Here is a 15933-nt window from a genome sequence, read left to right as displayed (position 1 = left end):
GAAGGTAGTTCCTAGATATCTGCAAATGTTACTTACCAGCCTGAGCGTTTTGATGCCCTTGGGATTAGTGCGCTTTAGAAATTTCATTCCATTCCATGTTCTTTGTTGCCAATCACAGAGGCTGTCAAACCGCTACTTTTGTAAATAACATTAATTAAACAATTTGTTCTGCCAATCCCTTCAACTGAAGATTTTGCACGTGACAGATTACTACATAGGTTGCATCGCCAAAGTTGAAGAAGGGGCCCAAAACTTTGGTGCACAATTTGCATCAATTATTTTGCCATCAATTTGTTCATACATGTGGCCCTTAATAACCTAACCTTTGCAATCTTTTAGAGTACATAATTAAGAGGCTATGTTAGATTAGTCAAGACACCCGGTCACTATTGTCAGCTAGATCTATCGACTGAGTTGCAGAATAGACAATTTGCAAGGTCACAGCATCGCAATAGATTGCATAGTGAAATATAAAATATACCAAACCTTCTAGCCATGTCCGTGTAGCAACAGTTTAAAGGAAAATCTCACACGGATGAAGCATACTTTAAAAAGAGTATTATTCCTGTAATCCAGGGAAGTAGCCAATATGTTCTATCATCCAAAACCTTATCAACAGCAAACCTTAAAATATTTTTCGACATTTTATTCAGAGTGAAACAATTGCCAAGGAACAACATTGCACACAGCATAGAACAAGAGAATAACGGGCCTTGTTTACACTTGAGTGGTAGTGAAAAATCATCCCAGTTGCAAAATAAGTGGTAGATGTGGATTCAAATCCACAGGAGGAATTTCTTCCACCATGCCATCACTGAGTCTCATCCGAATTTAGCACTTTCTCCAGAAATTAGGGCATTTTCTATTTTATTTTGGTGAAATACCAAAGATCAATAATTGGTACCTAGTCCAACTCCCAAAGGAATTTAAGACCAGCAGATCAGATTTGTGTGTGCGTGTTTGCGTTTCTGTGTCTGAGAGACTCTGCGGTCTGCGTGTGCCAGGGCTTAAGAAATATTTCCTTTGCCTGTGCTGGGTCCAACTGTTTACCTAAAACTCTTTTATCATAGCATCATAAAAAATGGCATGCAGAGATCTGAACTAAAATGAGTGGTATGTTTCATTTGTTGAAGCACTGGGGACTCAAAATGTTCGCCCAATACAAAAACATTCAAGTACTGATGACAACTTTATTCTTCAGAAGCGAACAGTTTCATGAGTGGAGGCAAATCCCTGCAAGTGGAATCCTTTTATTATTCTGAAGAGCTGCATGTGAACCATTTTGTCTGTATTTTGCCTGATTTATTCTAGTGGATGTGATGTTTCTTCCTCCTCTTTTATTGCAGTCATAAGACACAGAATTTGACTTAACATCACTATATTGGCTGAATTAACACATGAAACTGAAGGGGAACTGATTTAAGTCATTAGGACACCAATATAACTCACTAGAAGCACCGTGTTTATGCCACTAGGTCATTGCGAGAAAAGATTTACTTCCAGTCCCTCAATTTCTTACTCAGAAGTAAACCTTACTATTTTTTTCATAACAAAATACATAAATGTGCATTTTGCTTTCAATTATGCCCCTGCACACTGGATTAATGCATGCTAGATGAGTAATATGAACACTTTTTTGGATGGACTCATTCACTTCACTAAGGACTCTGAACTGACACCCCTCCCAGTCAAAGGATAGGAGCATCCTAAAGGGTGTGTCGGTGACAAGCAGTGCACCACGCTTGCTTGTTCAGGATGGGCTCCAGATAGTGGTTAGCCTCGGAGGTAGTGGGGCTGGGTTACCCCATCTTGAGTCTTGGTTGAATAATCCAATGCTGAGAAGTCCAGTAGTGACCAGAAACATGTGTATGATTTCTCACTTCAAATTCCTATGATTTTCCATGAGTTCACGGTATGTGAGCATTTACTGCAAGGTTATTTTGATGGAGAAAAGGGGAATGGGACACCCTCCTTTACATCCCCGCACTTAGGCCCGTATTTATACTTTTTTTAGCGCCGCATTTGCGCCGCTTTTTGACGCAAAACGGCGCAAACCTACAAAATACAATGGTATTTTGCAAGTTTGCGCCGTTTTTGCGTCAAAAAACGACGCAAATGCGGCGCTAAAAAAGTATAAATACGGGCCTTAGTTTGCTCAGATGGCTTATGGTAAATGCAGAGCATGGCAACACTTCAGTAAAAGCCTTTAATGTTCACCAGTGGTGCAGTCTGTTCTGTGTATCTCTAGTCACGTGTTTCAGAATAGTTTTTCTTCAACCAGAGAGAGTATTTTGGTTGAGCCCTGGCATTGTTCACTTGACTTGCCACTGCTTTGATAGACCCCTTAAACACTGCCATAATAGGTAAAATATCCTGCCAATGTACTTACTGCTAATGTTATTACTGGCCCTCACCACATGGACCATGTGCAGATTTAGGATCAGATTCATGCAACACAGGGCAAGAAAGAAAATTGCTGCATTGTGTTAAATAGAGAGCAGAACTGTGCCATATCTACACAGGAATGCTACGTTTCTGATCCCTCCCAGCACTGGCGCACTTAGTGCCACCATGCACCAATGCAGGCACCCTTGCGCCATATTGCAAGTGTGTCCGTGTTGTGGTCTGCATAGTCTTTGTACAGGAAGGTGTGACTTACTGCACTAAAACTATGCTTTAAAGCTATTTCTTCTACATTTGTGTGCCATGTCTCAGGTAGGTACAGAAGTTTGGAATAAATCCATGTTTACAGGTGTTTTTAGATATAGATTTGTGGCAAAATCCATGGGTGGATGCAAGGGAATGTCAAAGTAGCACCCATGGAATGCCTCCCTGATGCAAAATAACATAACACAGTGCATTGCACTGCATTCCATTACATTCTGTTACAAACCAAAGTAAATTGCCATTTGTGTTGGTTTGTAAATCCCAAACAGGATTTTGCATTGGCTCTGCATTTAAAAAAATAATGCAAACCCAACACAAAACCTATATTAACCTGGGACTCATTACCTGTAGCATTAGCACTAGGACATCAAAGGAAGTCACAAAAGTCTCCTTATATGACTGGGGAGGGTGCAGGTACAGCTAGACTTTGTCTAATCTTTTTTTCTATTTTTTATTGTTCTCCCAGTGTCTGTGTTGTTAAATCTGCTGAACATGGAAAAACGTAAGTCTCCTGTTGGAATGCCAATTCCTCGAACTAATACCTCCATTGATGGTTTCTTGCAACATGCTGTGGGAGTGCTTGACAAAGAAATTTAACTGTCTGAACGTCAGCTCTCCCCCTCTGCTCTTTCCCCACCTCTGTTGGAGCCTCATACAGAGCATGTGTCAGTGCCCCCTGGGTCGGATCCGGGTTTGGTGACCTTGTTTCCTTCGGTCCAGATATCGAGGAACTTACCACGTGACCCTTCTATGCTTACTGCTGGATTACCCTAGTGGCCCTGCGGTGTTCCTGTCTCATTGGAACCCATCATCAGGTGGCCTCTACACTGAGTAATGGTGCTGTAGGGAAAGGGAAGACAGTGGAGGTCTGCAGTAAATCAAAACATCCCCAAGTAACAACTGCCAAGTCGAGGGAGATAGACATTAATGACAAAGACACTTTGGAAGCCTTGTTGGGTGCTCTCTATGACAAACCTATTGGGGCCATTGAAACTAAATTAACTAATGGTATGTTTCCCACCACGCTACTGGGAGTCACAACAATCGCACCTGCCCTAATGACTACCCTCATTGCAGTGCTTTCCCCTGTGGGGGGTATCTGCGAATGAAGAGAGATTGTCCATATGCTGTGGGTCCCACAGTCAACAACTGTCTTCATCAGTCCCTGCTCTGCAGAATAATCTGCTCACCCATCAGCCGAGTGGGAGGGGGGAAAGAGATCGCATTGCTGCTTCTGCTCCGGTTGGGTAAGGTTTCACAAGGATTTTATTATCAAAATTCAGAAGTGACAGGGGTTGGTACGAGCCATATAGTGTGGGTTCTTTGCTTGGTTCCAATAACAAAGTAATCACTGCATTTCTAAGCGTGGGGGAAGAACTCCCCACTCCAATGCCTCCTGATACTTATCAAGCAGGTGTGGAGTCAAGTGACTTCTATAAGTGTTGCAAAAAACACCAGTGAAGCCATCTGACCCAGGTGCCTTAGATCCATCCAGTGAATCTATGGTAAGTAGAATCTCCTCTTCAATAAAGGGCTCACTGAGGTAGTGTTGTTGCGTCAAACTCAGCTACACGATGGCCACCTCCTCCAGGTATTGCAGAAGGGCCAGGGAGTTAGTGGTAACCCTGGCAGTGTACAGCTTTTTGTAATAGTCAAGGAATTGTGCCTGAACTTTCGTAGTGGCAGAGGCCATAGTATCATTAGGCTGCCCTATCTCATGGATGTAGGAGATGGACCTGGGGGTGTGGTCATGCAAGATATGCCAGCATTCAGCTGGGCCTTTCTCTTCTCTGTAGTGATGTGTCCTAGCATATTTACCCATAAATTTGTTTTTTCGCTCTGCAAGTTCCCAGAATTTGTCCATGAGGTGAGATCTGGCCTCCAATGAAGTCCCAGCAGGGCTAGCGGCATGGCCACTGTCTAATTCAGTCAATGTTGTCTCTACCTGGGCTATGTCTATACTCCCGAGTGTTTAGATATGACGATTCTCCTTATGTAGACCTTAAAGGCTTCCCACAGGACTGACTTAGATGGGGCCATGTGTGTGTTGGTGTCAAAGTATTCTGTAATGGCTCAGTGGACCTCAGCGCGGAAGATATTGTTGTGCAGGGCCAGCGCAGGAAAATGCCAAAGGTCCTCCATATAGGCCATGCAAGGAATGTGCAGTTCAAGGTGAACAGGGAAGTGGTCAGAGAGTGTGCATGGTAAATGAGCTGTGCCAGGCTGACATGTCATTACCATGGATGACAGTAGTCACAAATCTATCCGTGACCAGGTGTTGTGTGGAGCAGAGTAGAAAGTATGTGGAAGTGTGGCAGTGTTGAATAGTCATAAGAGTTGTGAGGTGAATGAATTGCACACTTGTCTTGGAATATCTTCAAGGAGTGTGGTTTGGTGAAACCCTGCCGTTGCCATAGTCTGCCTCATCTCTCCTAAGTTTCTTTGATCTTTTGTCTTTGATGTATAGCTTGTGTTCAGTAAGAAAATGTTTCAAGATTTTATAGTTTTTCTCAGTAGCCTCTGGTAAATTAAGGCATCTAATCTCTTGCTCCAGTTTAGATATGTCTACTAGCAATGCTTCCCTCCTTCTCTCGCATGTTTAATCAAAATATTGATGATGCCAAATGATGATGAAAGTATTAGTTCCTCCCATTCCCTTAATAGGTCGCTATATAGGTTGTGAAAGGATGGAAAAATAATAACCCGCCAACCACGGGGAATCTGTTTCAGTTCTATGTACCTTTTTAATGTGGTAGCATACCACCACTTAGAAAGTTCTTGTTTTTTAAGTCTCTCCAACCTGATACATTTCTGTTTTAGTCCTAGATTGATCTCATGGGCCTCTGATGCCTTCATGGAGAAGAGTTCTGCAGCTAACTTATCCCTATCATCCTCAAAAGAAGCCATATGGTACGGAGAAGCAGAAGAAAACTAAATATCTAAAATGTATAGCACAGTTCAATTGTCAATAAGTAAGCAGTATACGGATCTTAGGAGTGTACCACACCACATACAGTATACACAGAGAAAGAATGGGTAGTGGTGGTTCGACGGGGTGCACTTCCCAAACAAATGCGTAAAAGTCAACAAGAGTTATTGTTGAATGAAAGCTATGGTGCAATGCGGTGAGATGAGCTCCACTACCTCAGAGCGTAATCTGGTGTTCATGTGAATCACCAAGCAAAGGCACTGCAGCACTCTTTATATTACAGCGTTACCAATATGTTTGCCACCATTTGGCCCACTTTCAGTGATGAGATCTCACATACTACTGCCATTTACACCCTCAGTACTCACTGATCCATTTACATTTTTTGCTTACATTTATTTTGGTTTCCCATAGGCAAGAGACTTACCATGGTCTCAGAGATTTGGGTCCTTGTTGCACCCTAATAACTCTCAGTGACCCCGTATACCCCAGAGCATACTGCACCTACCATATGGTGAGTTCCCTTCACTTTGGCTGACATGTGCACTTGGTCCTATACTTTGCATACATGGGAGTCAATCTGAACTCTTTATGATACATCCCCTTTCCAGATATTCACTGATACTACTTACAACATGTTTACTACTATAGGTACGATTTATCTGCTCCCTCATTGTTTTGATTCACCACCACCCCGTTGTCTTTGGTGGACCCAGCACGTAACTGCACTAATGATGGTGATGGGCCTAATATATACCCACCATAAGTTCGCTCCTATGACACTGAATTGCAGGGGACACTTGTGACACCTTTGCTCATGATTACATGTCTTGTCAGCATAGCAACTTGCGTGTCTTCACAATCATGTCTGGTGACTTCCCTTGCCTGTGAATAGGCGTGTGCTGAGGTAAGCAAAGGTAGGGATGGGTTGGTGCCAAACAGAGAGTGTGGGCAGCACAGTACGACTGAGTAAGTCACCACACCAACGTAGGGCTCCCTCCACACCATCTGCAAACCAGGTGTGGGCAGCAGCAATGGTAGGCGGCTCTTGTAGCAAGCCCAGGTTACTTGAAGAAGGGAGGTGGGGGGAGACCAATCGCTAAGAGCAAAGCAATACCACGTGGCTCGATTGGGGTGCGCCTCATGCCTGCCCGCAGCCCCTGTCGCTGTGGGGCTTCTGAGACGTAGCGTCCACATGTAGGCTGCAAGTCATCAGCAGCCCTGCCCTTTGAGAACACCCCAAGCACGCCACCACGAGCCCAGGGCCGTCCGCTAACCATGTGTGGCAAAGAAAGTGTAAATTGGAGCCCGGTTCACAGAGCTTTACTGTTTGTTTGGTCCAGTCCATCTGGGGCTTTAACATCGTGTGCCTATCTTGGCTGCTGGCATAGCCACACCCCCCTGGAGGCCAAACTTAAGCCCCTGACTGACTGCTTAAGCCGTCTTGAATGTCAGTTATAAGGCTTGCTCAAACATGTACCCACTGATCTGCCGAGGAACAAGAGTGCTGGCCCTTCTGTGCCTGGTATCCCACTCTCTCCTTCATGGGAGGATGTCCCTAACACAAACCACCAGGTCAGGTGCAGAAATTATTCAGCATCCCAGGCACTTCTGTCGAGCATGCATGGACCCATTTCCAATGTTTTGCCTGAGGGTTAAATTCTGCAAATCTAACTGTCCAGCCTCAGTACCAAACCGATCATTCTGGCTGTGGCCCATCATCTTCAGACCTGCCTGCCCAGCCCGCTCTCAGTTCTCTGATAGCCTCCTGTCAAGATATCCTGAGCCTTCCCCCTGAGCATGCCCATATGTATTAATATTGGCTGGTGTTCCCCCTTTAAGAGTGGGCTAACAAGAATCATGAGAGCAACTTCGGAACAAGGCCAGCCATTGGCTGTCTAACCATAAACATGTCAATGCATGGGGCCCACAAGAGATCCTAATGTTGAGAAGAGTGGGATCACTGGAGGCTTTCTAGAAAAACATTCCATGTGATTGTATTGTTATAAACTTTTTAAAACCTGCTAATATCCGGAAAATATTCAGAACAAAGGAATGTAATAGCCATTTCGTAACCAACATTCTCACATAAATCCTTGGGTATTTTTATAGGCCGCCTTCTTCTTTGTATGGCTTGTCTTCTCAGACAACTAACCTCCTTTCTACCATCCCATGTAAGAATACTTTCTCTGTGTTAACCAATTTAGAGAATGTTGATTGACTGAAAGAGGCTTCAAAGATGCTAATGCAGGTAGTGATCAAACATGTCCCTCCGCCCTGCATTACTTCTGACAGTCCATCCACATTAGACCCAACAGCCAATACCCTTACTTCACCTGTCACTACCACCATAATATATGGAGATGAGAGGCAAGTTCCAGTTTCTCCACAAATTACTGTGAATAAAGGGTGCCCTAATGTATCCAGCCTGTCCTAGCCCAGGTCTTCTGTCAAGCAATCCATATAATATTGAGGGCACTAAAGTGAGTAGCCTGAGTCAGAACAGTGTAGGATTTGGCCTAATCAAACAATTTGCTCAGTGATCCACACAATACTGGCAGCACTAAAGTGGGTATCCTGAGTTTCAGCATTGCAGGGATTGGGTCCAAACTAAATAATCCACCTTGAGTTCAGTTTATCGACCAATTCCATATCTGCCTGTTTCAAGAAACCTGGGCAATTCTTCTTAGTAATAGGAATGGATACAAACGTATTTGGATGTCCGCCAGTAGCTCTAAAATGGGGCACCCTTCAAGTTGTTGTTTAGTTTGTTTCAGTGTGGTGCTACACTGTAGAATCACTGAAGTAAGCTTGGGTTCTGGTGGCATTCAAGGCCTTGTGCTTTCTTTTGATAGAAGGTTTTCATTATTGTTAACTAATTTGTATAACAGAAGTGTGGCATCAAACAATGAGTCTCCCACGTTGCACTTTTTGGATTATTTTCTCACTGACTTATTATATAATTAGTAGGGGAGACTTCAATCTTATCTTTGAGCCCAAGAATGTTGTGCAGGATCTAACTTGAGAGGAAGACCTTTTCGTCGCTATCCCAGATTTAAAACACCCAGTCAGGAGACATCTATCTAGAGCAGCTCTACAGGTCATTGATATCACCTTGGCTCATGGACTTCGTGCACGTAATGGCCACTCACCCTCTGGTGCCCCTCTTACTCCCACTTTTAGGTGAGAGTCCCAAAACAGCCAAATCGATTGTGTTTTATTAGACTTAAGGCTCTGGAAGTACATGACCGATATGGAGGTAATCAAACATGTGGAATGTGATCATGACCCCTTAGCGCTTTCCATTAGTGACCTTTTCACATTAGCTAATTTATCTAATTCCGAGGACTATGAACATCAACTTAAATTGTCTAATAAAGGCAGGAATGTAAAATGGGAGGCTGTGAATCAATCCCCGATGGCCATTATTAATTTATGTGAGTCTCTTATTGTCAATATGGAGGCCATATTTAAACACTGGGATGACAGTAGGGAAATAATGAAAGAACATTCGAATTTTTTTAATATATTGCAGGACCATTTTGTGTGCAAGTTCCTTAATCTGGGTAGGCGCAAACACAAGAATGAGTGGATCAATCATAGTTACAGGAAGACTGAGGGGGTCATTCCGACCCTGGCGGTCCATGACCGCCAGGGCCGGGGACCACAGAAGCACCGCCAACAGGCTGGCGGTGCTTCCAGGGCCATTCTGACCACGGCGGTAAAGCCGCGGTCAGAAAAGGGGAACCGGCGGTTTCCCGCCGGTTTTCCCCTGGCCCAGGGAATCCTCCATGGCGGCGCTGCTTGCAGTGCCGCCATGGGGATTCCGACCCCCTTCCCGCCACCCTGTTTCAGGCGGTTCTTACCGCCAGGAACAGGATGGCAGGAACGGGTGTCGTGGGGCCCCTGGGGGCCCCTGCACTGCCCATGCCACTGGCATGGGCAGTGCAGGGGCCCCCTAACAGGGCCCCATGAAGATTTTCACTGTCTGCTTTGCAGACAGTGAAAATCGCGACGGGTGCAACTGCACCCGTCGCACCCCTGCAACTCCGCCGGATCCATTCGGAGCCGGCTTCCTCGTTGCAGGGCCTTTCCTGCTGGGCCGGCGGGTGCCCTTTTGGCGGTCGCCCGCCGGCCCAGCGGGAAAGCCAGAATGGCATCCGCAGTCTCCTGTCCGCGGAGCGGCCATTTGGCGGTGACCGCATGGCGGGCGGCGACCGCCGCCCGCCGCGGTCAGAATGACCGCCTGAGTCCTTTCTACTTGCTGCATTTAAGGCTGGGAATACTGAAGTGATCAGATCTTCCAGACCTTCATAAAGAAATGAACCAAAGCTGGCAAAAAAAGACTGGGAAGATAAATTGTGAGTTGACCTGTATGAAGCAGATAAGATAAATGACCAAAGATGTTTTTGGTGGTTTGTTAGTTCTGGTATTCAAAACTCCCAGTGTTCAACTGGCTTGTCAATCCTGCCATGTGAGTGGACCACCCATTTCAGTAAACTCTATTCTTGTAATCAAGAGCCTGAATTTACCCCAGAGTTGTCAACATTTGATAACAGCGATCTAGTAGCCCCATTGGAATTTACATTACATGAAACCCTAGATGCAGTTAATGCATTAAGGCAAGGGAAAGTCCCGGGTTTGGATAGAGTTCCTAGGGATCTATACAAATCCAACATTAGAGTTTGGATGCCATACACCAACACCATTTGAAATGCAATCGCTGCTGGTGTTCCAATCCCCCAAACATAGAAGAGTGCTGAGATCATGCCCGTACTTAAAAAGCGGAGTTCCAGTAATCCTTCGAACTTCCGTCCTATAAGCCTTCTGGATTATCTCCAGAAGGTTTTTTTGTAAGCAAATATTGAACCGGTTAGTGGAATGGATCAATAAGAACAATGTACTATCTAACCCACAAACAGCTTTTAGACCTTGTACCAGTTCCATCAACCAAGTGTTCAGATTTTTTCAGATCAAATGGAAAATTGTGGACCTGGGAGGAGAAGATCTTTTTGCAGTGTTTGTAGATCTCCGGGCGCCCTTCGATCTTGAGGACCACTCTCCAGGATATGGGGGTTTCGAGGGATATTTTAAACATTATTATACACCTGAGTAAAGAGATTTTTGCAAGGATTAGATATGGAACAAAGGGCAATATTTAGATATTGGGTACCAGTCAATAAGGGGGTCCAATAGGGCTGTGTCCCGGCACCAACATTTTTTTCCTTTCTATTAATAACTGTGTCAAGTACCTGACTAATTGTGTCAATGATTCCTGTATGTTAGCAGGCCAGAAAATCATAGGTCTTTTTATGCTGACAATACTCTCCTTTTATCAAAAACTAGAATGAGGCTCCACAATCTTGTAAATAGTTTTAGTGTATTCTGTAAGGATTTTGACTTGGAAGTAAACATCCCTAAGACTACGCTGATGGCATACACAAAAAGGAAGAGGCTCCAGGATGTGATTTTGTTGGACAATGAGACACTGGAAAGGGTCATTGTGATTTATTAATTGGGTGTGAGATTGTCGGATAATGAATCTTGGCTTCTTCAAATAACCATAAGTTCCCATGTCACCAGCTATCAAAGCATTATAAGGATGGCGAGAAAAGCCCAATGGTTTCTGTTCAATCCCGTGAGAGATACTTATAAAATGCAGGTAAGAGGTGGAGCCCTGTATGGGGCAGAACTCTGGGGACACTATAACTTGAGTACACTGGCAGTTAGGGAAAAAAACGTTTTTTAGAGCCATTACTGGTGTAGAGAGAGGGTGCCACTGTTGCCTCTTACCCTAGGTCTTAGAATACATAAAATTGCAGATCTTGTGATGATGAGACCGCTAATGTATTGGGTCCGTCCATGGACCACCAAAGAACTGCAAAACTATAGACTTGGCCTAAGCGATGTTATGCATTGTAAGCAGGCACTACTGAAGATTGAGAGGCTTAAGCATTTGAAGAATTCTTTGTTTGAGTTAGGACTTCCTGGTTTTTTTTTAAATGCACTGCAGGCTATTCCACCCAATGCTGCTCTGATGGCTATACAAAAATATTGGGAACTGGTAGGTTTTCGAACTGAAGGAAGTATTGGTAGTTGCTCCTTGACCAAGCTTTTTTTTTGAGTGCATAAAGCCGCTCCAATGCCCAAATAATGTTTGGATTACATTAGACACCCTCATGCCCGTAGCTTGTTTCTCCAGTTTAGTTATGGCATTCTCCATATTGCTGCCTATACTGCCCGTTGGTCACAGCTTGTTGAAGCATTCAGAAGCTGTAAACTTTGCAATATGGCTGAAGAACATCATCTCGTTTCCCTTTTACCTAGTTCCCTTATGTAGGAATTTGTTAATCAAAGATGGAGTAAAAGCTCTTAGGATCTGTAAGAGTCATTCAACACAGGCAGTAGCGGTTTCTGTTTCTATTTTCCTTCGTGGCTCGGGCCTTTAGAACAAAAACATTAGATGAGTTTTAATTATCTTGTTCTGTGATTTTGATGGATGTCAATATTTGTACTTCTACTTTTTAATCGATGTGTTTGCATGAATTCTGTTTTTTTAAATAACTTTTTTAATATGTTAGACAGCATCAACTATTTTGTCTAGGACAGGAATTGCGACCATTTGAAATGTATGACGAGACTCTTCCTTTATTGTTCTTATTGTTTTATTTTAATGTATGACGATGAAATATTTTATTTCAATGTGTCAATAAATTTTGAAGCTTTGAAACTTAGTAGTTGGTCGCTCTTGCGCCCCCATCTGTGATGCAAGGGCAACACAAACTGCCCCTTAATTTCAGATATGAATTAAGCACAAAATGTGCTGTATTTGTGTTTTTCCAAGTGTGATACTTTAATTGATATTTGCCCTCTATTAGAAATCAGTCTCGAGTATGCATGCATTAGCTCTTGATCTCCGGAATTTAAAAAATATGACGGCACCAAATACCCATATCGCAGTTATTCCAAGATTTGTTGTCAGACACAGCACAGGGAAGAAGAGACTGGTAATCATGCAGTACCTCCATATTCTGAGAGAAGGGGTCCTTGGGATCACATATTGATGAAGATATCCGGTGGTTGCCACGGTAACAACGCTGACTCAGGTTCTGAGGGACAGGAAATGTCTGCCGAACAATTGTTAGCCTTCCAATAGATCTTCTCACAAGTTCCTGCACGTCTGCATCATTGATCTCCTGTGATAAAAAATGAAAGTGTAGGGCATGTCAAACTTCGCCACATAGCATATGAAGAGGGAAGGAAGGGGAGCGAGGAGGGGATGGGATGTGTTACAATTACCACAGTCAGCAGAACTCATTCATTTCAATTAACACCATAGGCCGACTTCATAATCTTGTAAGGGGCATTTGTAAAGGTGAAAAACACTGAAGAATTATTTAGGGTGAATTTGTGGACAATTCATTTTTGTTATCTTTGTTATTTCAAATTCAAATACTCAATGTTTTTTTTTTAGTAAAGTGCCTACTGACAGCACCTCACAGGTTTCCTGTTAGATCTCTTGGCATTTTTATTTAGAACAACGTTGTCATATTTAAAAATTAAGCAGCCTGGATTAGACTGGAATTTTAATACAGTGAGCCATATTTAAAAATTGGATTGGACTGAAATGTAGTACAGTGAGGATAGTGAAAGGACTATTAACAATCTGTCTTTTTTGTTATGCATTAAAATAATGCTTAGGTTAACATTTGTGAAGTTTAGCTTTTCCAAGGAGGAACTCACTTCATCATGCATGGTTACATACACTTCTGTAGGCCTTGAACTACAGACACGTGGGCAGGGTATCACGAATGATCAAATTAACAATACCTGATTTACAGTATAATGGATAATATACAAATAATTTTTATTTCGAATCATGGAATGAGTTGGAAATGACCATCTGTTACGTGATATTACCCCAGATTTGTGCTTTGTTTAACCAAACCTTTTTTTTTTGGCTATAGAACTCTTTACACTTTCCTACAGGGAACCAGTGATACACAGGGCCTGTAAATTAAATTCTACAAGTGAGCTACATCGCTCATTGTGCCACCCACTAAAGCAGTACTGTAGTGTGTGTTGTTTTGAACTGTCACTTCAACCTGGAAAAATAGACCGTTTGCCAGGCCCAAATCTGCCTTTTTAGTACTTGTAAGGTCAGGGGTGGTTCCTAACTGAGGGCTTAGGGAAACCGTCCTTCTAATTTTCTGCGTCCATCCGCATATGCATTAAAGTAGTGCCTGAAAATGCGGGCACTGGACAGTGTCTGTCTCTTTCTGTCTCACCCTTGGTACAACAGGGCCAGGCGTTTTTTAGAGGGACATGATCTAGTACACATGTGTTAGCTATGATGGTTTATATTTTTGGTGATGGGTGGGTTATGCGGCTAGGGCTGATCATACACCAACTCTAGCCTGCCGTACTCATGGGCCTTGAGGCTCACCCCAAATGACATGCGGGCAGCATGCCTTTTAATGGCAGCCCTGTACACTTAGGGTATCAGCTCTGTACTTCCTGGAGAAGTTATCTCAACACCCCACCCTTTCCTAAGTCGTCACAGGGTGGGATGAGGTCACCCAGTGACGAGTGAGAAAGGATTGGGTTTAACACAGAAGAAGATTGCAGACTACCTTTGTACAAGCCTGATGGGGGCAGAGCAGTCTGTGAGCATGTGACCTGACATCACCGATGACTCTGTGAAGTCAGGTCACATGCATGCCCTAAACAGATACACTGTCTCACAAGCTCATGCTGTGGCAGGTGTATTTGTTTACATTTGCATTGGTTTTTGCTTTAGACTGGACATGGTCTGTTCTTTCCTGCCAGTACCTGCTCATGCCACACCGCAGCTTTCAGGAATGTGGTTGGAGCAGCTGCACTGAACACTGAAGCCAGTGGACTGAGCAAACTTAAAGGACAACGCTCCGGGGGTCGTCTATTGGACAATGGCAATGAGACAAGAACGGCCTGGGGAAGATAAGTGCCATGTTGGCCATCGACTCCTCTGCGGCGGCCCTGGTAAGTGACCTCTTATTTTGATGTGTGCAATCCTCTAAACAGCTAACAGAGGCCTGACCGGAGGATGCTGGGATTCTTGGAGGATGTGGATATTGAGCAAGAGTGAATCTCAATATCACTAGCAGCCTCTTGCATTCAGACTCTGTAACTCATACATAATATGGTCACTTTATTATCTGTGAATTATAGAGGAGAGATGGACGAGCGAACAAATTAACAGGTTGAGGGAATGCACAAGTCTTGAAAATATTGTGCTCATATGAAGGAAATGATAAGGTGTCTTCAATTACACATGGAAGCGTTTCACCTCTGTTAGATTATTTGAGAAGTATTCATTAAAAATGTTTTTTTTTAACCATCAACTAAAAAATATGCCTGCCCCACCCTAAAAAAAATCCTGCTATCAAACTTCGAGCCAAGTGAGCTGTCATGTGTACCTTATATGTAGCATAGATTGCTATTATAGCTTGAGCAGCATCATATTTATTAAATTAACACTAGACGTTTTGTATAGCACACAGCCTGAACTCGTGTTTAAAGGTACTCTCATGCACACCATGCATACCATGGGTATGATCTGATAATGTGTACAATGCCCATGGAGGCGCAGACTATTTTTAATGATTGATGGGGCTACATAGTGCTGTAAAAGAATTGGATTTTATGCAGTACATCCCAGTGTGCTGCCCAGCCTACAATGCTAGAACGTCTCATTAGGTGTAGAAAGTGCAATTTAAATGCAATTACATTACAATACAATCAGCCAAATCCAGCAAGTAAAGCACACTGATTTATGTAGAATAAACTGAAATAGAAGCTGCAGCACGTGCTCAATCAATCAATAACTCAGTGATTTTGTAAGCCCGGCTAATCACCCAAAGGGTCTCAAAGCGCTGAGAAAAAGGGAAAATATCTGACCACTATGGTCTCAAATACCTTCAGACTGCCTTGACACCTATCTACAGTAGATTTGAAGTGAAAGGAAAGCTTTTATAATTGGATAATTTGTAAATGTTTATTGAAAGTATATATCATCAATAGAAATAAGACAGGCACATTAATTAGAGATCTTTACGATGACATTTGAAACGCTCATCATGATGTGGTTAGTGATAAGCTATTGTGTCTTTTCTTAGGAGCTCCACATCAGTGCTGCCGAAAGTCGATGTTGTTGAATACTGTAGCAGCCAACAGTCAAGTCTTAACTCCATCTCATGCCTCCTCTTTTCACCTCCCCAAGCTTCTTGCGTTTTTTTCAGTCATGCAAGTCGGTTCTTTTCCATCTCTGTTGTGTCTCACTGTCACTGTTTCCCAAT

The 15933-nt window shown here is 43.3% G+C and overlaps 1 protein-coding gene across 2 annotated transcripts in view; it reads right to left on the bottom strand.

Annotated features, from left to right (window-relative positions):
* GRID2 (glutamate ionotropic receptor delta type subunit 2) overlaps positions 1–15933 on the bottom strand; it is a 2834743-nt gene that overhangs the window by 1318125 nt on the left and 1500685 nt on the right. For both annotated transcript variants that reach the window (XM_069238009.1, XM_069238018.1), the window contains exon 6: positions 12619–12792. In XM_069238009.1, the coding sequence (XP_069094110.1) occupies positions 12619–12792 (174 nt within the window). The remainder of the gene's footprint in view (positions 1–12618; positions 12793–15933) is intronic.

The sequence above is a fragment of the Pleurodeles waltl genome, chromosome 1_2, assembly GCF_031143425.1.
Source record: "Pleurodeles waltl isolate 20211129_DDA chromosome 1_2, aPleWal1.hap1.20221129, whole genome shotgun sequence".
Lineage (NCBI taxonomy): Eukaryota > Metazoa > Chordata > Amphibia > Caudata > Salamandridae > Pleurodeles > Pleurodeles waltl.
Note: the sequence above shows the minus strand (reverse complement) of the source record. Positions and strands in the feature narration are given on the sequence as shown.